Source organism: Eublepharis macularius, chromosome 6 (genome assembly GCF_028583425.1).
Source record: "Eublepharis macularius isolate TG4126 chromosome 6, MPM_Emac_v1.0, whole genome shotgun sequence".
Classification (NCBI taxonomy): domain Eukaryota; kingdom Metazoa; phylum Chordata; class Lepidosauria; order Squamata; family Eublepharidae; genus Eublepharis; species Eublepharis macularius.
The window spans coordinates 36,377,046-36,401,129 of NC_072795.1; the positions used below are offsets into that span (position 1 = coordinate 36,377,046).

The 24,084-nt window shown below is 41.1% G+C and overlaps 1 protein-coding gene across 2 annotated transcripts in view; it reads left to right on the forward strand.

The window, feature by feature from the left end:
• Positions 1–20,874, forward strand: part of LOC129331757 (glutathione hydrolase-like YwrD proenzyme) — a 32,562-nt gene extending 11,688 nt beyond the window's left edge. For both annotated transcript variants that reach the window (XM_054982257.1, XM_054982258.1), the window contains 7 exons: positions 6,076–6,228; positions 9,055–9,142; positions 11,786–11,957; positions 14,684–14,846; positions 16,511–16,681; positions 18,248–18,332; positions 20,107–20,874. In XM_054982257.1, the coding sequence (XP_054838232.1) occupies positions 6,076–6,228; positions 9,055–9,142; positions 11,786–11,957; positions 14,684–14,846; positions 16,511–16,681; positions 18,248–18,332; positions 20,107–20,345 (1,071 nt within the window). In that variant the 3' untranslated portion in view covers positions 20,346–20,874. The remainder of the gene's footprint in view (positions 1–6,075; positions 6,229–9,054; positions 9,143–11,785; positions 11,958–14,683; positions 14,847–16,510; positions 16,682–18,247; positions 18,333–20,106) is intronic.
• The last annotated feature ends 3,210 nt before the right edge of the window (positions 20,875–24,084 follow it).

The window sequence follows — 24,084 nt, forward strand, 5'->3', positions numbered from 1 at the left end:
TTACAGAGCTGTGTAGGGAGCAGGGTCATCATCCAGAGACACAAAATGCATGTTGCTTCGTATAATTAACAAAAACAATGCTACAGATGTATACCCTTTTAGGGTACAGGGTCTATTGACCAGTATTCAAAGGTTTCCTAGGAGCACAAGTGTTTTGGTATGTCCTGTGAGATTTCTTTTTACAGGTTCCCTACTTGATATCACAAACATCTTCCTCTTGATTTCGAAAGGACTTTGTGATGTGGCATAGTGGGTTGGAGTTCCAGGGAGTTCAATGGCCTCTTTGTCACACAGAATTATTTGTGCAATTCCTTGGATCCTGGCCATAGTGTTCTTGAAGTTTGTTGAAAGTACATATAGATTAGTATTCTCGGCCTTGAGAATGACTGTTCAGCTGTGAATGCTGAACAACTCAAGAAACTGGAATGAAATACTGTTTGCATTTAATGAACTGGGCTGTTGTTTATGAAGTTCATGCCTGAGGTAGTAGACTGTGACTATTTTGCTGATAGATTTTGTACACTATGGAGAAGTATACAGAAACAATGAGATTTTGTTTTTTCATGTTCTAGAGCTTTTGGTTGTGTGTGTGTGCACGCGCATGCGCGCGCACATGCACACATGTGCGCGCACCATCAAGTAACTTCTGCTGGGGTTTTCAAGGCAAGAGATATTTAGAGGTGGTTCTCAATTACCCCCCAGAGAGTGAGGGTAATAAGACTGCATTCAGTCTAAAGACGCAGTTTACCTCAGAGGGATCCCCACTCAATTCTTCCTTCTTATCTTTTCTCCGTCACAAAGGCCATTTCCACACGGCTTACCTTCCCTTGGAACGACCCGGAACATCGCACAAAAAACGCGGAAGATCACGTTTTCTTGCATGAGATTTGCGTGACGTCACACAAATCTCGCACGAGAAAATGCGCTCTTCCGCGTTTTATGCGCGATGTTCCGGGTCGTTCCAAGGGAAGATAAGCCGTGTGGAAACAGCCAATATCAGTAGTAGGCAATGCTGGCAGTCACAATATATTTTTAAAGGGGGTGATGGCCAGGCGCTAACCATCATAGTGGATCCAACAGTCCTCCAACTTAAGAGACGTAATGAGTCTCTTAAGTTGGAGGAAGCCTCCTTAAACTGGAAGAAAGCTTTAATCTTTGCTCAGTGGAGTGGTAGGATAAGGTAGGGTCCACACCAATGTGTGCACTGTAATGCATCAGCAAGTATGCATGTGACAAAATAACTCAATGAAACAGTCCCTAGAGGAATTTCTTTCCAACCAGCACTTCAGATGTTTCTTTTTCATCTGGGGACACTAGAAGAAACCACAAGGATGGTGTATGTACGAGAACAGCAACTTCACAGGAACCCATTTCCTGCCTGTAGTAATAATAGGTTACATCTTCATCTTACGTGATACTGCTCTGTTGTTATACTACAGCAATAGTTCGTAACTGGATTTTCCTGTGTGGACAAGCCAATTCAGTTGGGAATGATTTCTGTAAGACAACAATACTGCAATATCCAGCGCTATATGGATGCAGCCATAGAAAGGGTTTTTCAGAAGTGAAAGAGACTGAGTACACTTTTTGGGTTTTGATATTAGTAATTGTGTACTTTTTCCATATTTCTCAGAAGTCATGATTTACTTTAAAACAACTGGCAAGTACTGAATCATTTCATTTTTAGAGCAAGTGCCCAAACATTGTCTTCATCAAATGTTTCATGAGCTTCAGTGTTTTAGGTGAGGGAGATCTCTTGGATGGTTTACATATTGCATAAATGACGAGCCTTCCTTGACTGACTAAGCGCATCTTGTTAATATTTAACAGTTTGGTGCCAGGTGGTAACCTGGTACGTAGAGGACAGTAAATGAATTGATGACTTGTGGGGAATGATGGCATATGTTCTTCCTTTTATTTATTGCCTTGGTGGTACCAGGTACCAACAGTTTGCCTTCTTTTTTTGAAGTGTTGGTATTGACAGATGTCTTCCTTGGAATCAGGTCAAGAGCTGCAGGCAATTTCCTTTTGTGTATATAAGCACCGAGTTCTGTCCTTTGAATTCTGTAGCTATCCATTTACCGTGCACACTGTAATTTTAAAGCTCAGGCTTGCTTTCTAAATGGCTTTCTGTCATAAATCTAGAAATAATTGCTTGGAGCCAAGGGCACTTGCTTGCATCCATCCAAGGATTTCTGCTGATTATCCCACATCTGTTGTGGCCCCCTGTTCATAATTTCTCATGGGTTCTTTACTGTTCAATAGTTGCTTTTCAGTGTGTCTTTGTGCCGTAGCAAGGGAAGAGGCAAAGCCCTGTTCTTTGAGTGGAGCTTGTTGTGTTTCATTGGAACCAAGCCATATAAACTTGCCCTATTTTATTATGACATAAGAGGTAATTCTGTAATTGTGTGCGCAATCATAATTTTGATGTTGCTAGGCTTGGGTTCATAATCAGGAACACACTTCACTGATTCAGGTTCTGAATTGTGATCCTAAATTGACAACCTTGGCAAGGAATGCCAGGACATTTTAGCAACCTCGCCTTTTACATGATTGCCAGTCGCTCTTAGGCTATTGGGTGTGTCCAGAGAATTAGAATACTATTGTATAATTCATAAGAAATAATAGAGATGCAACCAAGAGATTATTAGACATGCTTAAGAGCCAAACTGGAGAAGAAGCTGTGAGGTCCATGAATTGATCAATGAATGGACCTTCCATGCAGTTTTTATTGAACCTCCTTCCCCAAAGTTGGATTGAGCCTGCAGTATGAGGGAGTATTTCTCCTCTACTTTTTTTCCTGACCTGAAATGCCTCCCTTGGAGCTACATGTTGGAGAAGACATACATGCATCCTCCAAGTAGGGTTGCCAGGTTCCTATACCTTCCCGGGGGTGGTGGTGGTAGGGAGGGACGTGGCACTTACTGTAAGGCTAAATCCCACACATGTGCAAAGTGCGTGCAGGCTCCCAGCACAAACACAATGATGCTACTTTCAGGAAGGGACATCATCATGCTGGCAGTGGGCTTGCTCCTGCACTTTCCATCGGGGCCAATTCAGCCCATTGGTGGCCAGAATTGGCCCCTGCGAAGCCCACTGCCCATTGCCAGGCACAATGACGTCACTTGAGGAAGTGATGTCATTGTGCTCTCTGGGGAGCATGCCCACTGAGTGCTTACCTGGGATGTTCCTTGCCTCCCAGGCCTATTCCCCATGTCTTTTCCCCCTGCCAGCCAGGTAAGTGGTGGCAGGAGGCAAAGGCTGGGAGCAGGGATCTCCCACCTCCAATGGTGGACTGGCAGCCCTACCGCCAAGGTCAGGTCAGGAATATGACATGGGGAAAGGTTTAATTTTCCTACCCATGTACAGCATGACCTTGAATCAGGGAGCTGTGGCAATTTCTGTTTACTCATTAAAACAAAACTGCTCAGACAATAGTCATTGATCTCCCAGAATCTCGCACAAATCTAATGAACTGTGTTTTCAAGGATCAGTTCATACATTTACAACAGTAAAATGTAAAAGCCACGTTTTCATGGGGTATTTCTTTCATGCCATGGCAGTAATATCTATAAGTGGTTCACCATGTGGCTTGGTCCAACTGCTATTGACAAGCTCCATAGCGAAATGGCATATTCCTAGCAATGACTAATCAAGGTTGTTGGTTTTGCATTTCTTTTTCAAAAAATTGAGTTCATTATGTATACTTTTTTTTTTAGTGCTTGTAACTATTTCTGTGGCTACATGCAAACACACACATACACACACACAGAGTGCAAGGTTGGGAAGGAGAATTTATCTTCCTTCTCTTCCTCTCATTTTAGAGGGTAACTAGTACCTGTCTGGCAGCATTCATTCTCAGTTATTCATCCCAAGCTTTTAATAGAAATAATTACTTCATGTGGACACTCTTAGAACAATGACAACACAAGTACCATCAATAATTTCTTGATGGCTTTCTTCAGAAGACTACAAAGTAGCTCACAAACATTCTTCAGGCCTTGACTCATTCCCATGGGCAAGGCACTTCTCTTATTATTAGGGTTGCCAGGCATCAGAGCGTACTGGTGGGAGATCATCCACCCCAATCAAGAACCTAGCAACTCTATGCATTTGGGCCCTAAACCGCATGCTACATTTTCCTCGTGTCTTCCCCAGGAACAGGCAACCAGGCATACATTGAGAGTTCTGTGCTCATAATTCAGTTCTTAGGTGTGCAGAGGGAAATTTGGATTGGGTCTGTGACTTATGCGGTAGTGGTTAAGCCTTCCTCCATGCCATTTTCCCAACTTGAAATGGCCTTGGGGGTGCTTTTGCCATCTTGAGGAAATGTACATGTAGCCCATCAGAACATGTGGTTTCCCTAGAGGGGCAAATAGTGGCCCTGGAGCTGTACTGGGGAAAATGATGCAGGAGGGAAGGCTTAAACCTCTGCATGTTGTGGTTTTGGTGTGGTCCATTCCCCATGCAACTGAGAACTGAGTTCTGAGCATGGAACTTACAGCACATGTCTGATTACAATTTGCTGGAGAGTAGATGAGGAAAACGTAATGTGTAATTAGGTCCTCGCACAGAGTACTGTACGGCACTTTACGTGGTAGACTAGAAGGTTCAGTTACTGCAACATGTAGCAGCCAGATTATTGATTAGCATTAATTAGAGAGACCATATTATGCCAGACCTACCACTGCACTTCCAATACCAATTCAAAGTTCTTATTTTTATATATTAAGCACTAAACAGCTTGGATCTAGGACACCTAGTGTACTGTCTATGCATACTTGCCTTTTGGTTAAAATCTTATCTAGGGTTGTCAGGATGAGCCTGGCAACTGGTGAGGGGGCATGGGCCGGCACAAGGGAGTGTGCATCTGACATCATCAGTGTTGCTACTTCACTTCCAGTTACAACCCGGAAGTGACAAATGGTAGCTCTAGGAATCATCAAAAATTCTTTTACCATAGACAGCCCAGAATTGACATCACTGTTTTTTATTTTATTTTTTCACACTGACACTTGGAGTGATGGCAAGCAACAAGACTTGCTAATGGGAGGTTTAGAAAGCCTAATCTTACCAGAGCTGAGATGAGGAATAATAAGACAAAGGAATTTTTCAGTTGTGGCACCCTAATTATGGAATGTCCTCATCTCATCTAGACCACTGGTGCTTTAACTTTTGGTGCCAGCTAAATACATATTTATTTTTATAGGCATCTTGCTGAGTTTGTCCTCTTTTTGATGATGATGATTTGAAAGTGGTATTAATTCATTTGTAATAATTTTTTTAAAACAATGTATTGCTAATTATCAATTAATCCAAAATATATGTGTTAAAAACATACAAGTTTTACAAAAGTTACATATAACATTTTTAAAATGATGTGTGATATCTTGTAGTTTGGAAGCTGTTTTGAGACAGCTTGTATTGGTTTTTTAAAGATAAATTTAATATGTGGATGAATGGAAGAAAGGCTCATTAAAGCCAGATCTATCCGTTCAAAATTTTCTACGTCGGGCTTGTATTTAAGCATACAATGAAATGCTTCAATTTATAGAGAAGTTGAAAACTCTGAGGTTAAGGCATATATTTAATTGTAAATCAACATAGTTCAGTCATACCAAAAAAATTAACATTTACTGTTTTCAGAAAGAATCAATGTACAAGTAAAATATTTGGTTCAAATTTTATGATCTAAATCAAGGCTTTCTATTTGGTTATTTCAATAATGGGCCACTCACTACTTGTTGGAATAATTTTGACTGACGTAAGTGAAGCCTGCTGAATCCATGCACACAAGACAAAAGTGCTTCCATTCAGAAATGTCTTCGGGTAGGTCTGCAATATAGTTATTCAGAATACTAGACACCTGCAAACCAAATAATTACTGAGATAATCCCTACTGTAGATTCCACATGACTAGAAAGTTAGTAGTAGACATAGTTCTCTGTGCTGTATTCCTACCACCTGGATCAGCTCTGATATATTTAAATGAACAATGTGAAAAGATTTCATACCAGTACTGTTGTTGTTTTTTAAAAAGCTTTCCGTCTTGCCTATTAATTTTCCTGTTTCCAGGAGCTGGCTAAATCTGGAAAACAAGGCTTCTATGAAGGCCATGTGGCTGAAGCTATCATTGAAATCATTCACAGTAATGGGGGAGTAATGAATTTAGACGATCTGAAAAATCATGTCACTGAACAAGTTAAACCTATTGTCACAAATTACAAGGTATGCCAAGGGTACCAATTATGTTCTATTGTTAGATTAGGTAATGACTTATTTAGCCATTCTCTGCCCTAAATGTTTACTATATTTGTCAGCTGTTGGTGTACATCCCAATAAAGTCACCGTTGAAAAAAAATCATAACATAAATATTAAAATGTATTGTTTCTAGTACAGAAATAAAATGTAACACAAACTCTACTGGGCTGAATAGTACTTCAAATTCTAAAGCAATACCCACTCAATTGGCAGAAAGGGTCTCTCTAGATGTGCAGGTTTTTAAAAGAGTTTCCGCAGCCATACAGCAGTTAAAAAGTAAATGGCTGAGTCCAATTGGCCTCAGAATGCCTCTGAAGGGGAGCAGGAGCTCTTCCTTCCCACCAAGCCCTTTCCCCATGTTACAATAGCACAGGGGAAGCACCCCCCCATTTTTACTGCTCCATGTACACAGAATATTCCATATGAAGCAGAAAAAACAGGGGAAAACCCCTCCCTATCCTGCTATTTTGACATGGGGAAACCAACTTCAGTGGGGGGGGGAGCCTCTCCTCCCACCACAGAGGCATTCTGAGGCCATTTGGGCTCTCCTTTCTTTTTTAACAGCTTTTCCCCAATGTGTCACTTCAGGGAACTTGAGTTGGGTCTGGGTTCCCCAGCTCTTTAAAAACCTGCACATTTAGCTTGGCCCAAAGAAGAGAGGCTAAAAGCTGCCATTTAGTGCCACCGAGCCATGTTTGCTCAATTGCCTGAAGCAGTTGTCTGTGGGCATTACAAATCTCGAGCCCACAGCAAGCTAATCAAGCATACACTTAATGAATATGTACAAAACTAGGAAATTTCCAGGCACACTGTTAAACTGGGATTCAAGACAAGAAAAGAAAGAATTAAGAGAATATTCTGAATCCATGCCCAACTTTTGTGTTCTCTTTCCCCCACCCACATTCCACAAAAGAGAGTGTTCCACTATTACTCAGTGTGTTTCTCCTGAAACTTCAAAGCAAGATTTTCCAATCACATCGCCAAGAGTGGAAAGAAACTGGGGTTTGCTTGCCAGGTTATCCTTGGGATTCCCACCCCACTTTGTTCCATAGGGTCTGTCCTGTTTTTTTCTCATTTTCTGTCTTCTGTACAGCAATAAAATTGTCTGCCATGCCATACTTTCTTCCCAGGCCCACCCACTGGACAAATACAGGCAGAACAAACTAAACTCAGGTTTGGCTATTTGTTAGTTAGCTTTTGAGGGAATGATATATATGACAGCTGTCTTTAAGAACAATGCTAAGAACAAGTTTTCTTTGAGATTTTCAAAGCTTCTAAGTGTTCCTAAAAGCAACAAGCGAAATATGTAGCAAAGGGGTCTGCTGTCATGGGGAAAAAATGGAAGGAAAGTCAGTCTTCTCCTATGATGTTTAGAAACCCTTAAACATGCCTACATTCTCTGAAGTTGCAAAGGTTTTTTGTTTTCACACCGAATACTCATTTGTTTGATTAAGACTTCTGTGAAACTCCAAGCTGGTGAACATTTCCAGCCAATGCATAATCTTGATTCAAAACAGAAAAGAGATGACTGATCAGTTGAAAAACCAGCTGAATTAAATAAAACATAGGCATGCATCAGTTCTACCTTTGAATTCTAGAATCATTGGAGTTTCATTCTGCCCAGATATTTAAAAAAATGGAATTGGGAGATGATAGGTTGTATTCACCAACTTGTTTAAAGAGTCTTCTTCTACCACAGTAAGGTTTTTCACTTAATGAAAGACGTGTTGCTCTTAATTTATATAGCCCGTGTCCTCAGTTCTTCACTTTGTAGCAGTAAAGTTATGACACCTTCTCGAAATTTGGTTTGTTTTTGAATCTGGTTAGTTTATCCTTGCTCACAAGGACCAAGTAAACCAAGAGCAATTCTGAAAATGACAAACGCATGGGTCACCCAATGTGGTATTTGTGTTGCTGAAGCTCTCACATAACCAAAAGAGACTCTTAACACCCAATTATTAGCCAAGGTGTGCCAGATTGCAATCGTACCATTCAATACTGCCAAGAATAGTCTGTTTCTAAACCCAGACCTAGAGCCAAGCTACAAGTGACAAATGACACTTGCCTGGCAAGTGAACAGACTCACGTGTATTCCTCCCTGTTCACTTGCCATTCACTTGCTCTCCACTTGATCAAGTGAACAGGGAGAATACACGTGAGTCTGTTCACTTGCCAGGCAAGTGTCATTTGTCACTTGTAGCTTGGCTCCTAGTAATAAACCAGTCATGTTGGAAGCACACACATCCCTGGTGATGAGCCATGTGTTTAAACAAAAAAGCAAAAGCGTATGGTGCTCAGTTGAACATACATGTGTTATTTAGAAATTGCTATCTGCATTCTTGACCCAAACCCTTAGTCCTGCTAAAGAGACTTAAATTCTACATTATTACTTCCATTCTAGTAAGATACATCTAAAATGTATCTTTCCAGCATTGTTATCCACTGGCAAATAATGAGATTTCCTATTGGGCAGAGCGAGAGTTCAGGACTTCAGGGTTTTTTTAGATTTAGGAGCTAGATCTAAATGAAGTTGGCATTTGCATGAAAGAAAATAATTGCATTCAGGTACAGTAATTATAATACATACTACACTGAATTAGTCTATATTTAAGCATTGTTCCTTGAATGTTAATACTATTATTAATAATAAATATAATTAAGCGGGTTTTGATCTAGTGATACAAGAAACACATTTCTATAGAGAATTGCTAGTTTGTTGGGGAAAGTGCTCCTCTTCTTCATTGTATCATTGGAGATGTTCAATGTAAAATGCCAGAATTTTACTTTTGCAGGGTGTGAATGTTTGGGAAATCCCTCCCAATGGACAAGGAATTATAGCACTCTTAGCCCTGAACATTTTAGAAAATTTCAATGTGAAAGGTATGTTTCACTTGAGCATCTCATGTGGCTGCTGCTTCTCGTAAAGATTAGAACCAGACAGGGAAGTAAAGCACCAAATGTATCAATTTGGGGAAGGAGAAATCTGTAATCAATTCCAATTTCACTTAAAAAGTTGTAGTCATCACACTAGTTCAGACAACTTTGCTGATTAGCTGACTGTTTCTTAAATAACACAGTAAATTTGGGAGCAGCTTCAGACATGGTAATATGGAAGAGCCAGAAGTGTGAGCTACTTGTGTTTCCTGCTTATTTTGCAACACCATCGTATGGAGTGAATTGACAAACATGAAAGTGATAACTTCATTTTAATCTTGTGGAAGGCTGATATAAAAATTTAACAAATGTCTACCAAATTAACCTTTTCAAAGCTTTTTACACTTTGGAAATACAAGATTTTAAATTACTGATCAGAAGTAAAACAATATAGTGTTCCACCCGAATTTCAATGGTCCTTGACATTACGTTAGTTTTCACAGGTATCTCACAGAAGATTTATCTTTACAGAGATATCATCAATATCTTTTTGAAGCCCATGATCATTCTGATTATTTCATTTTGAATATGAGTCATGATTCTTCAGTGGTTTGGTAATGCTGCAAGATATACTGGGAATGTTTATATTGCAATAAGTGTTATGGGCAGCTACTGGAAACTGCCAGTGACATCACTGACTACAAGATACAGACATGGTTCAGAGGTAACAGCTAGCTATGGTTTGCAAATAGAGATGGGCACGAATCAGAAAAAACCGAACCACGTGGTTTGTGGTTCATCAAATTTCACGAACCATGAATTTTCACGAACCTGCCCCTGGTTCGCGAACCGGTTTGTTTGGTTCGTGAAAATGTCACATCCAGGTCAGAAAATCATCACTTCTGGGTCAACAGACGTTCACTTCCGGGTCAGCAGAAGGTCTGCAGGAAGTCCATCCCCTGTTGCCTAGGAAACTGATTGAATGGCACCAGGCTGTCTGCAGTGACGAACCAAAAAATGAACCAAACGAACCAGCCTAAAGTTCGTGGCAGTTCATCAGAAATGGGATCTAACGAACCACTGGTTCACGAGCCACGAACCGGCCTGGTTCATGCTTAATTTTGGTTCATATTTCGGTTCATGCCCATCTCTATTTGCAAACCACAGACTGGACAAACAATAACTTGAAATTTCATCTAAATGATCTCGAACTGTTTTTCTTAACCATTTGTTATACAATTCTGGAACTTTTCAAACTAAAAAAATTAAATGAAATAACAGTTGAAGCAAAGAACAAAATGAAGAAAACAATGCAGGTTCACCACTTCCCTACTAGTAATGACCTACCATTTCAATAACATTTTCTTATTTTTCATTTCTTTTTTTTTCCTTTGAAGCATGTTGATTCCCATTTTCGAGGCTCAGGCTCACATCTTTCACCTTCCCCAAACCAGGTTTTCCCCCATTTAACAGTTGTCTGAGCAATCCTCCCCACCTTATATGTTAATTATTCTGCATTTGCAAGATTCAGACTTCAGGGATAGTACTGTCATAATAAGATTTGATGGGACAGTTACTTCAGTCGCAAAAGACAATGTTAATACAATGCAAATACAAATGGGCTACCATATTTCATTCCACACATTTTCACACACCTGCTTCTGTTGTGAATGAATGATAGCTGTAGTAGGTATGGGAGCCCAGTGCATGTTAGAAGAGGAGGAAGCTGTCCCTTTCCTCAGGTTTCAGAGGGGGACAAACCAGATAGTTATAAAGACAGAGGTCAGGGTATCTGTTTACTGTTCACTGCTGACTATCCTTTGATGTGTAGATTGCTAATCTCAGGACTTCCTCCTCATGACTGCCTTCCTCGTTTTGTCATACTTCTCTCCCTTCTCTCCATCTTGCATCATGGATGCAGGACTTGACCTGCCATCCATGTCCATCCTTAGGTAGATAGGAATCTCTCTCCTTCTTTCCTATTAAAGTGTGGAATTCCTATAATAAAGAACTCTTTATTTCCTTTCTAAACATAAGTGTAAATTTGTTATTTTCTTTCTCACACTCTCACCAGACAGCACACAAGCTCCAATCACCCATCATGTTTTCTCTGCAATCAATATTACTCTGCTAAGGCCCAACTATGGATTTCTTTCATTAGGTTTCTGGGGGCTAGTTTATGCTCATCAAATAGTGCATATATCAAGAATATTGCATATGTTGTTCAAGGGCATGCTTAGCTGCTGGGGAAGTCCTAATAGTTAGTAGTTGTAGAGTTAGCAGAGCTCTAGAACAGTCTTTCTAGGAGACCTGCATAGGGCCATTTCTAGACACCCCTTGTTCCCCTAGCTGCAGGAGGAAGCAAACCATACAAGCATGGGGGTCTGAAAAGGTGGATATGGAAGAAGAAAAGAAGGAAAGGATGTGGAAGGGATACAAAACGTGGTAGAGAGAGGAGGAGGAAGACTTTCTTCTTTTAGCCTCCCTCTCATCCATACACTTTGATTTCTTACAGATCTCTCCTAATAGAACATAAAATGTGAATTAATTTGGTGAAGTTCATGCTATTTGAGCAAGTTGTACTCATATGGACGAAATACGTTCAGAAGTCTTTTGAATTTGATGTCATTCTTCTTTTTCTGTTTCTAGAAATGGGTCATAATACCGCTACTTATTTACATGTTCTAATTGAAGCTTTAAAAACCAGTTTTTCTGATGCACTCTGGTTCTGTGCAGATCCAGAAAAAGTTTACGTTCCAACAGCAGAACTCCTTTCAAAATCTTATGCCAGGAATCGTTCACAGCTAATTGATTTACAGAGGTGAGGTCTCTTCATCTGTTTGCTTTATTTAATCACCGGTGTTAGTATAGTTCTGAACGTGATCTGTGAAACAATGCCTGTTTTGTCTAACACTATTTGCCAAAGTTTTCTTTGAAAAAGATTGCTGTAGTCATTGTTTACACAAATTATAGCCCCAGTTTATGTGATATGGCCAGGATCCAGAGAGCTACTTTAGGTGCACCTGAGGGCTTAGGCATGCCCTGTAGAATTCTTCTTTTCATTTGAACAGCTGGCCTGTAGGCAATATCGCACATTCTTCTGTAAGTAGGTGGCATAAACTCAGATCCAAACTCTCCTTAAGCGTCTGGAACTAGGAACTCATTTTACATTGTGATGCTTTAATATGAAGTATACAGTCCATTTGTTTTCCTTTTGAGATTTATGATTATTCATGTCCTAAAATAAACCTATTGTAGAAAATCTTGAGGAAAGTTTCAGTGGTAGACAAAGCGGAAGGAGGGGGAGGGAAGGGGAGGAAAAAGGATGCTGCTCCTTGGTTGCCATGTGACCATTGCTGGAACCTGCTCAGCTCCTTCCTGTAATTTTGCTATCATAGCAATCCCTAAGGCAGCCTAGTAAATATAGCAGCAGCTCTGACTTCAGGGATACTGCTTCTGCTCAGATAGTGACTAGGGAGTGATTGTAGACTGGCTGGGAAAGTCCAGGAACAGTTAAACCATGTGATGCTGATGTGTTGCTTATGCTAACAGGACCAAGTCTTCAGAGGAAGGGAGTCTCAGAAATGTGGAGCAACTTCTGCAGACATTTTTAAAGATGCCCTTGATGTTCACTCACTGATGTAGTATGGGAGGTTGGGGGAGATGGTACATACTGATTTTTGTTTTGAGCTGATGGCCTCTTTCTAACCATCAGTGATATAAGTGTTTAATCCCAATGGATCTGTTGCCGTTGCATATTGTCAAATTGCAGTTGATTTCCCAGACTTGATGGAACAGTTATGAACATACTAGAGAAGGCCATTCTATAGGGGAGCAAAAGAAAGGGCGGAGCCCTTTTTTGTTGCAAAGTTTGCTTCGGTGTTACTGGTCTTAGCATTAGGCAGATGATGAAAAAAGAATTGCTAATTGAAAAAGTCAGTGTGACCTTCTGGGAAAGATCTTTGAGCCTAAACCACTGCAAGCACATGTCTGGCATGCAGAAGGTCCCAGGTTTGATCCCTTTAAATAATCATGGACAATCAGGTTGGGAAAGACTCTCTGCCATGTCTGCAACCTTGCAGAGCTTCTGCAGAGCAGACGGCACTGGGATAAGCGGACCAATGGTCTGACTCAGCATAAGGTCATTCCGTATGTTCATTCCATACGTTCATAATGTAGCATTCTCCTCATAAATCTCTGTTCCAGGGTCACGTTTTTGTTTGTAAAAGTGAATGAATCCATCTCGCCCACAAGAATAAAGGAATTTTAGTTAATTGCCATAACCAGTTGGCCATTATGACTAAAGGATGCTGGAACATTTTCCCTTCAGTCATATGCTTAAATATTACAAAATATGAAAATTGAAAAGAATAGTGCCTACAGTAGAGTATGCTTCTGTGTGTGTGTGTGTGCGCACGCACGCATGCGTATGCACATGGGTGTGTGTAAGCCTGCCATTGTTTACTTGAGATAAAATTATTTGGTTAAATTGGTTGACTGACAGTATTCTGTTTGGGTTTAGTTTCACAAGATATACCTGAAAACCACTTATTTGACTTGCTCATTACCTGTTCATAAAAGGATTGCAGGCGTTGTATCTTTCCTGTGTCATTCTGCTTTATCTTTCATGATACTGTCTCTGCCTATTTTTAAAAATGTTCTGGTTTGACATAGGAAAAGCAATAAATACTGTAGGAGCTTGTCCTCAGATCACTTTTGGGAGTACTGATTGTCTCTGTTCTGCTAACATAGAAAAATGCTACAGGAGTAATGTGTGTAACTCCATTGAGTTTACTCAGATGGACACTTTTTACTGGAGACCAGAAGAAAACGTATTTACCTTCGATGACAACAACAATAGTTTCATTGGCACATATTCAAAATCATGAGCTGGATTTGAAAATTAATGGCTTGGATCAAAAGAACCGGTTGTCTTGACATTTCTGCTCATGCACAGGGTTGGGCTTGTTTGATTTTTTGCCAGTTCCCCACTGTTCTGCATCCCATACTCTTCTAAAGGCTCACCAACACTCAGGTGCAGCTTTTCACAGTGTGCCAAAGATTGCAGCAGGAAGGGCCTGGGAGCAGCTCTGGAACACAGCTGGTCCTGGCCTGGCCCTGTTGGTGGCTCTGACGTGCAACTGGACCCAGCTTGGTGGTGGAGGTGACAAGCATGTTCAACTGGGCCTGACTTTTCCCAGGGAGAGGCTACCAAGGGGATTGGAGGAGACTGGGTGGGGGGAGATAAGGCAGGTTATCTGAAGGCTGAGAGAGGAGAGAAGGAAGTAGGAAAAGGGGAGAGGCTGCGGGGGAAGGCGAAGAAGAAATCATGCTCCCCTGCTCTGCTTGTCGGCTTCTGGAATCACCTGGCTGGTTTTTGCGGTGCTGCAGTGATCTGGATTGCGGTCCTTCAAACATGGTGTAATCGTGAAGAGTTCTATATACTTTTGAGATGACTCCATGTATACTGAACAACCTTTGCTTGGATTAAGAAATCGGAATTTTTTGTTGTAAATTTTTTGTTTGTATTTGTTTGTTCCTCTCCAGAGCAACTTGCAACCTTCATCCTGGAAACCCTTTTTCAGTAGGAAGCGACACGGTTTATTTTACTGTGGTGGATGCTCAAGGCAACGCATGCTCCTTCATTAACAGCAACTATATGGGATTTGGCACAGGGCTAGTACCTGACGGCTGTGGATTTACATTGCAAGTAAGAAAATATTTTCAACCTTTGTATGTGGGGAGTGTGTGGCCTATATGAGCAATTCAGCATCCTGAAACATGGTTGTTTTAAAACTTCTATTCGTGTTAAACTAGATCACATTGAAAAAGGTTCTAAGCATGTGGGTATGGGAACAGATCCTGCTTGCACACACAGTCAGCTGTAGGATCTCGTTTTGTGTCTGTACTGGGAGATGAGGAGGAATTGGCTACAGGATGGTATGCCAATGCACTTGCTTAGCTGGTTGGGCTTCCTGGCTGTCCCCTCCTCTGGTCGTTGCCATGTATGTTATTGACAGGCGGACAGGAGAAGGTCTTGTTCCCTGTGGCTCACCCACAGCATGTACCATAGGAACGAGGGCTTCCTTTGGCCTCCTCCTCCCCTTTCCACCCCTCTCAAAGGGCTGCTTGAAATACTGCAAGGAGAAAAATCCAGGGGGAGAGAGTGATATCCTCACACAGAATATTTTGGCACTTGAAAAGGCATAGGTGGGGGGACAAGAGTGCTTGGTTCCACCGCACTGTACTCCTCCTGATCAAGATGAAACCTTGACAGCAATTTTAAATCACCCCTCTGTTAGGCTGTAAAATGGTTGGACCCAGAGATGCCATCTCCTCTAATGTGCCCTGAGTCACATCATCCAGCCACATTTTGGACACACAAACTGGACCAATTTAACATATAGTAATTAAGGCTACCTGACCCCAATATATTCCAACAGGATAGATACTAATAAACTCTGGCGGTTTCAGCTCGTAGTTTTCTTGACCTCTTCCAAAACTAAAATCTTCACCCACTCCAATTTTCATGTAAATGAAATTGAAACTATTTAAGAAATACATATTGTGGAGGGAACTGGAATAAAATGGTGGTCCCCAGACCGAGGGACATCCGTCTGGCCTCAACCAGGGCCAGGGCTTTTTCTGCCCTGGCCCCAGCCTAGTGGAACGCTCTCCCGCTGGAGATCCGGGCCCTGCAGGACCTGTTACAGTTTCACAGGGCCTGTAAAATGGAGATGTTCCGCCGGGCCTTTGGCTGAGTGCCAGCGGGTGTCCTCCTCCTTCCATCTAAGACCACCACTTCTTCCACCTCGGGTCTGCCTTGGGCCCACCACTGCCATTTCAGAGCAATTTTAAAATGCTACAAGGGCCCCATTCTGATTGGGCACTTTGCTTGTTGGGCCCAACAAACCTCCGCCATCTGCTATGCCTGCCTGTATACGGACTCCCAATATTTGTTTAAATAGCCTGCTCCTGGACTATTTTAATGACTTCTTAAAAATTATTGCTTTTATGTTTTTGTAACTTTTAATATATTTTTTGAATGTTGTTAGCCACCCTGAGCCCATCTGTGGGGAGGCCGGGGTATAAATAAAATAAAATAAAATAAATAAAATCCAACGCCTGTACTTGGGGAATCAGAAATAATGAAGCGCCCTCACAGCAGTCAGTGGTGTCCACTGCTCTTTCCCTTAGTTCCCATAGGCTCGATTTTTTGGCTTGCAAGGGGGCTCTGACTCTCGAAAACTCATACCCTGGAATTCTAGTTGGTCTTTAAGGTGCTACTGGACCCGAATCTTGCTTTTCTACTACAGACTAACATGGCTGCCCACCTGAAACTTTTTTTTAATGTGTTTGCTTACTTATTTTCAGAACAGAGGCTTCAATTTTTCACTACACCCTGAACACCCAAACTGCCTGGCACCTAACAAGCGACCATATCACACGATTATACCTGCTCTGGCAACAGCTGCAGACTCAGGGGAACTTCTGTGCAGTTTTGGAGTAATGGGTGGGTTCATGCAGCCGCAAGGACATGTGCAGGTGGGCCTCTGAAGATCTTTAGCCTAAGGATTCATGAGAAATAGGACACTTTCAAGTCCTCCAGAAAATTCCCTGTGGTCCAAATGTGCTTGTATGTATTTTGGATTCATTTGTGAAACTGGGAAGTGACATAACCGTTGTGGCATATTGCTTCAGTACAGCAATATGCACCCCTCTACCCTCCTTACTTCCTCCAAAATAATGAAGCTAAGATAGTACTCATTTTCAGCTGTTCTTGATACGTGTTTCTTTTACTGGGAATGACCATTGTGCAGCTTTCCAGGACGTTCTTAGCTTTATGGCATATCTGGAGGGAAGCAATAAGAGAGGGGCCTCGGCTCAATGGTAGAATATGTTCTTTGGATGCAGAAGGTCCTAGTTAAAGAAGATCTTTCTCTGCTAAGGATCCTTGGGAACCACTTTTGAGGACACTGTGACTTTAAGTGGGTGGTGCTTAATAAGTTCTACACATCCCATTGAGTTTTGCACAAAAGAGCGGAGAGATCTGACTGGGGTAGCAAGTTACTTCTTCTCTCTCTAAGACTGGTTTCTAAGTTATGTAAATAGTTAATAAAAGTTCATTTTATGTTGTACTGCATCCTGGATCCAGAGAATTATTCTTAAAGAATATTACACTGTTCTCAGTAAGAGGTGCTGTGAATTTTCTGGTAAAAATGTTTGGCAGGTGAACTTGTCATTTTTGAAAGCTGTGATCACTTGTAAATCAAGTCTTGCATCTCCTTGTCTTGCCACTGTCTGACCCAATCAGCTGTAGAAAAAAAGGGGGGGGGGTAATTCACTTCCTCCAAAAAACCAACACGAATTAAGCCAAAAAGGAAGTGTGCTTATTCATAAATAAAGAATTATATTCATATATGTCCAATATACTCGAATATAGTCAATTATCTGCAGACATAAACAACAAACACCAAGTGGTAGAACTCAAAAACAAAACAAAGCACTGTTTATTACCACTGTCTGCCTGATTGTTTATGCCAAGCAGCATGCAGCAGTACCAGGTGGGGAGGGGGCTAAGATTGCAGTCAGGCTCTATGAAAACATGCAGGGCTTTTTTTCATCTGGAACGTGGTGGAACGGAGTTCTGGAACCTCTTGAAAATGGTCACATGCCTGGTGGCTCCGCCCCCTGATCTCCAGACAGAGGGGAGTTTAGATTGCCCTCCATGCCGTGGCGCGGAGAGCAATCTAAACTCCCCTCTGTCTGGAGATCAGGGGGCGGGGCCACCAGCCATGTGACCATTTTTTCCAAGGGTAACCCACTGAGTTCTACCACCTCTTTTCCCAGAAAAAAAGCCCTGAGAACATGTGTGCATGAACTGTGGCTGAGTACCCTGTACTGTACTGTTCATGAGCAACCAAAAAGCAATGAGCTGGACAGTGGGGGGCATAGCAGGGCCAGGTTGGTTTGGCTGTCAGGGGCCTCCCAGCTGCAACAAGATACGTTGCAGCTGCCCCAGCTGCACCTTAGCTAAGACTGACCCTGTTGATATGCTGAGGTTATGAAAGAGGCTTGTCTCTTCTTGTTCTCTTTACCCCATTCTTTTAGGTACTTCTGAACATGTTGGAATTTGGGATGAATCCACAGCAGGCCTTGGATGCTGCTCGTGTTTTTGTGGAATACAATAAAAAAGGTAAAGTTGTTTTACAAATTAGAGCAATGAGCATACAGTGCCATTTCGTTTACCTGAATGTGCTGGGGAAATATCTAAAATGTATAGATAAAGATAGGTAGCCGTGTTAGTCTGTCTGTAGCAGTGGAAAAGAGCAAGAGTCCAGTAGCACCTATAAGACTAACAAAATTAGGGGTAGAGTGTGAGCTTTCGTGAGCCACAGCTCACTTCTTCAGACTGAAGAAGTGAACTGTGGCTCATGAATGCTCATACCATGGATGCTGTGAAACTTTTGTTAAGTGGGAAGCCAGATTTGGATAATAGAGGTTCTACTGAAAATTGTTTAAAAGATGGATTCCAGTTTGTTTCCTGTTCCTCAGTACTAGTAATGTTCTTGATCATGCATACATGTTATAGACCTTTGAACTCTATTAAACAATTGAAATCAATGCAGTGTTCTTTTCTGAGAGTCATGCTACATGTTACATGGGAGGTTCGTAATGGGATCTCTGGAGGTTTTTTTTTTTAAGGTTAAAAAGAAAGTCACGAGGGAGGGGGATTTGGATCATGTCTTTAGTACTGAGATAGGAGGGTTAACCCTTTCCTTCATACCACTTCCCCTATAGTAATGCTTCCCCTATACCATGCTATTAGCCATGGTAAGACTACAGAATGTTCCTATCCTTGTACATGAGAGGAACCTTCGTATGTATTTATCCAAGGATCTACCCAACTTGCATAAAGTGGAGTGCAAAGGCAGGGATATATATTTTAAGATGGTGAGTCAGGGGAACTACAGCCTCTTCCTTACCCTCCTTACCTGACTGAGCATTGTTGTCTGAAGCATTTTTGTCCCAGCTGGGTTTACATCTGGCATCCAGGCTGCACTGGGAATTAAATGCGTCAAGCAGTGGAATGACATGTCGAGGTATAAAGGAGATACCACCTGAATTAGCTCCCTTTGCCTTGTGCTTCATTTTGTATAAAAATACATTTCCCTACTCCTGCTTTATGTATGAACAGGCAGATAAGAACAAATACATGCCTGGGACTGCACTTCTAATCTGGGGTTGCGCAGATTTTCTTGTGATGTGCTTCCATAAATAAGTCACTCCGTACACACACAAAATCTTTAAGTTGCCACATGACTTTGCTGGTTTTATGACAAACTATTGTGCAGATAATGAGCAGCAGTAGCTCATATCACACCTTAAAAGTTTCATCTCGGCAGCTGAATTAGAACATACGAAATTGAGAATTCCACTTCAAACTGATGTACCTAAAGCACTCCTGGCAAATGCCCAGCCAACCTGTGCTTGAAAGACCCCCTGTGCAGATAATCCCATCATTGATTTGTGGATTGCAAGTTCTTTTGTTTTTTAAATTCCTTCCACCTAATTCAAAACAATTACTATCTCTATTTTACCTGAGATCTCTTCTAAAATATTTGAAAAATATAGATACATGAAAGACAGCTGTAACTACATAGACAGTCAGTTGTTTTTATCTTCCAACTACACACCAGACAGCAGCTTCTTCTTGCAGTTTTATGGTAACTTTAAAGAGACTACTACGTGGCTTCCAGTTATCCATCTCCTCGCCCCACCATCCTGTTGATGCTGAGGGAACTGTCCTTCTCTTTTTAGTAGGCTCATGATTTGGTTCTAAAAATGAATACTTTTTCATTTTCATTCATTTTGGGTCCAGTAATGATGATTATAAAATAGTCTGAATTATAGTCAGTGTTTAATAGCATAGTGCATATTCACAGTTTGAACACTGTTCTTTTATACAGAGGATGCATGGTATATATTCTTGGAAGATGGCGTCCCACAGAATGTCGCAGAAGAATTGAGAGCCAAGGGTCATACTGTCATGATGCCCGTAACTGGGAATAGCAGGAGTATGTTTGGACGAGGTCAAATCATCACCAAAGGAAGCTGGTGGAGACATGGGGGGAAACTGTCTTTTTCTAGTAATGTATTATGGGCTGGTTCTGATCCTCGAGCTGATGGTTGTGCACTGGGGTACTAGCATCAAAGAAAAAAAATGGCTATGTGTAAAAATCCATTTGTGATGCCATTGAAAGTGACCAAGTGTTCGGAGAGATGGGTAAACATCTTCACTGCTGTCATTGGTTAGAATGTATACTCTGGTTTGTCATAGACACCTTGGTTTGAAGCTGTGAAGAATAACTCTCAGGGGGAGACAGGCTGGATATAAACCAATGGTTATATTCCATATAATGGAATCTAATGATCATGATTCATGATTTTGGACAGAAAAAGAATCCAAGAAAAAAATACTGTTTTTATAAAAATCCATATCTGTCTTAATGAAAAATATATCAGCTCCCCTTTAAAAATGATAATCCATTTACAATTATTATTGTTGTTTATTTATAATCCGCTTTTCTCGCTGAGATCCAAGGCAGATTACATACTGCAAGTGAATACAATAACATCAATAGCTAGAACATTCACAGAGCAAAAATACAATATGATCAGTTGGGACATTCAATAAATACAGATGGTGGAATAAATTTTAAGTCATATTTTGCTATGATGCTTAATTATTGTTGAATAAAAAGTTAACTTTTAGTAATGGTGTTATGTGTATCTTATGATTACTGCAGTCAGTGAACAAACTAACTGGTCTGAAGTGTACCTAACAGCAACAAATCTCAAATTCCGCATTCTGCTGAGAATTTAGAGAACCACACAACTGGTTTTGGGCTGCCACAGGCGCGTGGTTTTGTATTTCTGAAAAAATGCCCACCTACTACATGGGAAACTATTTTTGAAATTAAGGGGAGTTTCGAAAGTACTTTTTGATATAGCAGGAAGGGTCTGCTATTATTGTAGGGTCAGGGGAAGTAAAAGTTCCTTTTAGGTGCATGAAAATCTTTAGCTCTTTTGATCTCAGCCTCTGCATTTGATCTATTATTATGTAGGAGAGATGGACCTACAAGGACTTGTGAAGAAAGAGAAAATGCATTTCCTCATCTGCTGGTCTCTCCACTTCTCAGGCACCAGCTCTGCCTTTCTTCCCATGGCTCCTCTGCCAGGCTCCAGCTCTGCTTCCCTTTTACCTCGCTATCCTTTCCTATCCAGTACCAGTTGGGATTGCTATGACAATCCAGTGTGCTGCCTGAACTCTGATTTGTGCGTGCATGTATGCATGCAGATACTGCTCTTAACATTTAGGGGAAGGGTTGCCCCAAATTAGATTTTTTTATAAATCAGATTTTTCCGCAAATCTGGAAGTCTACCAAATTGTAGCTGACTAGTCCTGACAATGCTGCGGCTGCTGTTTCTTTTTTCTTTCTTTTTTAAATTAGAAACTAGCTTGGGAGGCTAGAGGCTTGAGCAGACCCCACCAGCCCTCTTCTGGCTCAGAATCAATCTTCCAAAATGCTACTTCCCCCATCTCCCCGTCACTGCAGTTATGCGTTTATCCGAATAAAATCATGTGTATGTGGGCTGCAGTCTAGGGGAACAATTTTGAGCAGGAAATGTATGGCAGGGAAAGATTAGACATCTCTTTCCTACTCCTGCAATGAAAACCATAACATCACAAGTTGAGGCTTTTGATCCAGAACACCATGCAAAGGTTTAAATCAATTTTTAAAATTCGTAAATGGCTCTAATTAAAGCCGTGCTAAGGAAACACCTTGCTATCTCGAAATAACCCTGTTAACAATTTAGGCAATATACAAAGGCCCTACTTAGAAGTAAGGACTGGGATATAACTGTTAGGTTCATGATTACTAACATTTTAAAGAGCAGTGGGTTGTGTTAGATTCATAGCCTACCATATCCTAGAGATGGCAAATTGAATTCCCGTCCCCACAAGACAGGAGAAAGAGAAGCATGAGCAAAAGAGAGGCCAGTTTCACTACTGTCAAAGTAGGATGAGGAATAGGTCTTTTGTGGGGAAGAATCCCTGTTTCTGGCCATTTCAGGCCACATGGTAGTTTAACAATCACTTGTAATAAAACTAAACAATAAATAGCAAAATCATGCATTTAATAGCACTAAAGTAATTCTCTGCATCTCCTTTGCGAAGAGCATGGCATGTGAAGGGGAGTGACTAATTGCCTAGAATGGGGTGGATTAACAAATTCTCACCACCAGATCCCCCCTCCAAAAAACTCTGTTCCCTTTAAAGTTTAATTGAATATCCCTGCTTTAAACCATGTATGTTCAAGCAACAAAGAGAAGCTAATTCTATGCTGTATTCTCGTGAAGGCATTAAAAATCATCAACAATACATTGTTACCAGCATAACTTACATGTGAAGCGAGGAACCATTTGGCCCTTGAATATTTCTTTTGGTTCAGGTTGAGAATCATATTGACCTGTAAAAGTACTCTATTTAGACCCAATGAACAATGTAATAGGACTAGGATTATAGAATTTGAGTGCAATGCTACCTAGTCTTATTACACTTTCAAATCCCAGTTTAAACAAACTACTTAAGGCAAGGTATATAGAGTTGCCTGGTATTCAGTTTTCCCCCAGACAGTCCATTTTTTAATTGGACTGCCCAGAGGAAGTGTGGCTTAAAATATTGGACAGATAAATGTCTAGTATTATTGTGCATGGGGGAGGAGCAGCTGGCCACTGGCCTGCAGGAATTGGTGGCAGCACCCTCAGGCCTTCCTGTGCTGCCTCTGCCTCTGCTCCCCTACTTTCAGTCCTCTCATCTGGCCACCTGCATGCCAGGGAAGTGGCGGGCAAGCACCAGCAATGACATCACCTGAAGAAGTGATGTCATCACACTGGTGTTGGGAGCGTGCACACATGTGAAGGAGAAAAGTAGGGCGAGTGCCAAGGCCCATGGCTGGATCCTTTTGGGAGGTCACCTGGCAACCCTAAAGGTATATTATAAACAATACCGAAAGTGGATTTCAAGGTAAAGACAATTCCCATGGAAAAACAAAGATATGTGCAAATCCACACTGTAAATTGGCAAGAGAATTGGTAGTTAGGCAGTCACCTTATAATTTTTAGCCTCCTCCTCTTATCTATGACACAATGGCCAAAACTGTGTAACAGCCCAAAAATGGAATCATTGCTGAGATTTAAATTGAAGTTAAATCCATTGTTCTCACACTCTCTGTGGTGGCTGCATTTGGTATAAAGATTCATGGTTCCTAGCAATTACAAATATGATTTTTGTGCTGTGGCAAAGTATAGAAGGATATTCCAAAAGAGGCATCTATGTGGCAGAAATTGTTTTTCTTTAACGTAGACCACAAATATAGTGGTGATTTGTCACTAATAATTATATAGAGAGATATTTCCTGATGCCATTCTAATTGAATTTATATTCCTCAGGCACCACAAAGAGGAGACAGACGCTGGCTATAGGTTTTTGGCAGAGTGTATCCTTCTCTGTAATTTAGAGACCAGAAATAGAAAAGGTAACAAAAATTTGTGTGTAAGGCAAGCACCTCCTCTCTGGCCTGCTTTTGACATCCCATTGTCATTTATGAAGATGACTGTATACAAGTCTGGGATGTGTAAACAATGGACCAACCCCTCAGAAGTTTTCATTTTATTTATTTATTCATTTAAGCAGTTATGCCCCACCTTTCCACATATTTCAAGGTGGCTTACAAAATGATTTTAAAATTTCCAAATTAAAAGCAAGGTAAAATCTGTCCCTCCTACCCGCAAAGATGCCTGCCCTTCACACCTCCTCAAAAGCCCTAGCAAATAAACAATCCTTGCAGCACCTCTTGAATATCTCCAAGGAAGGGGGCTCC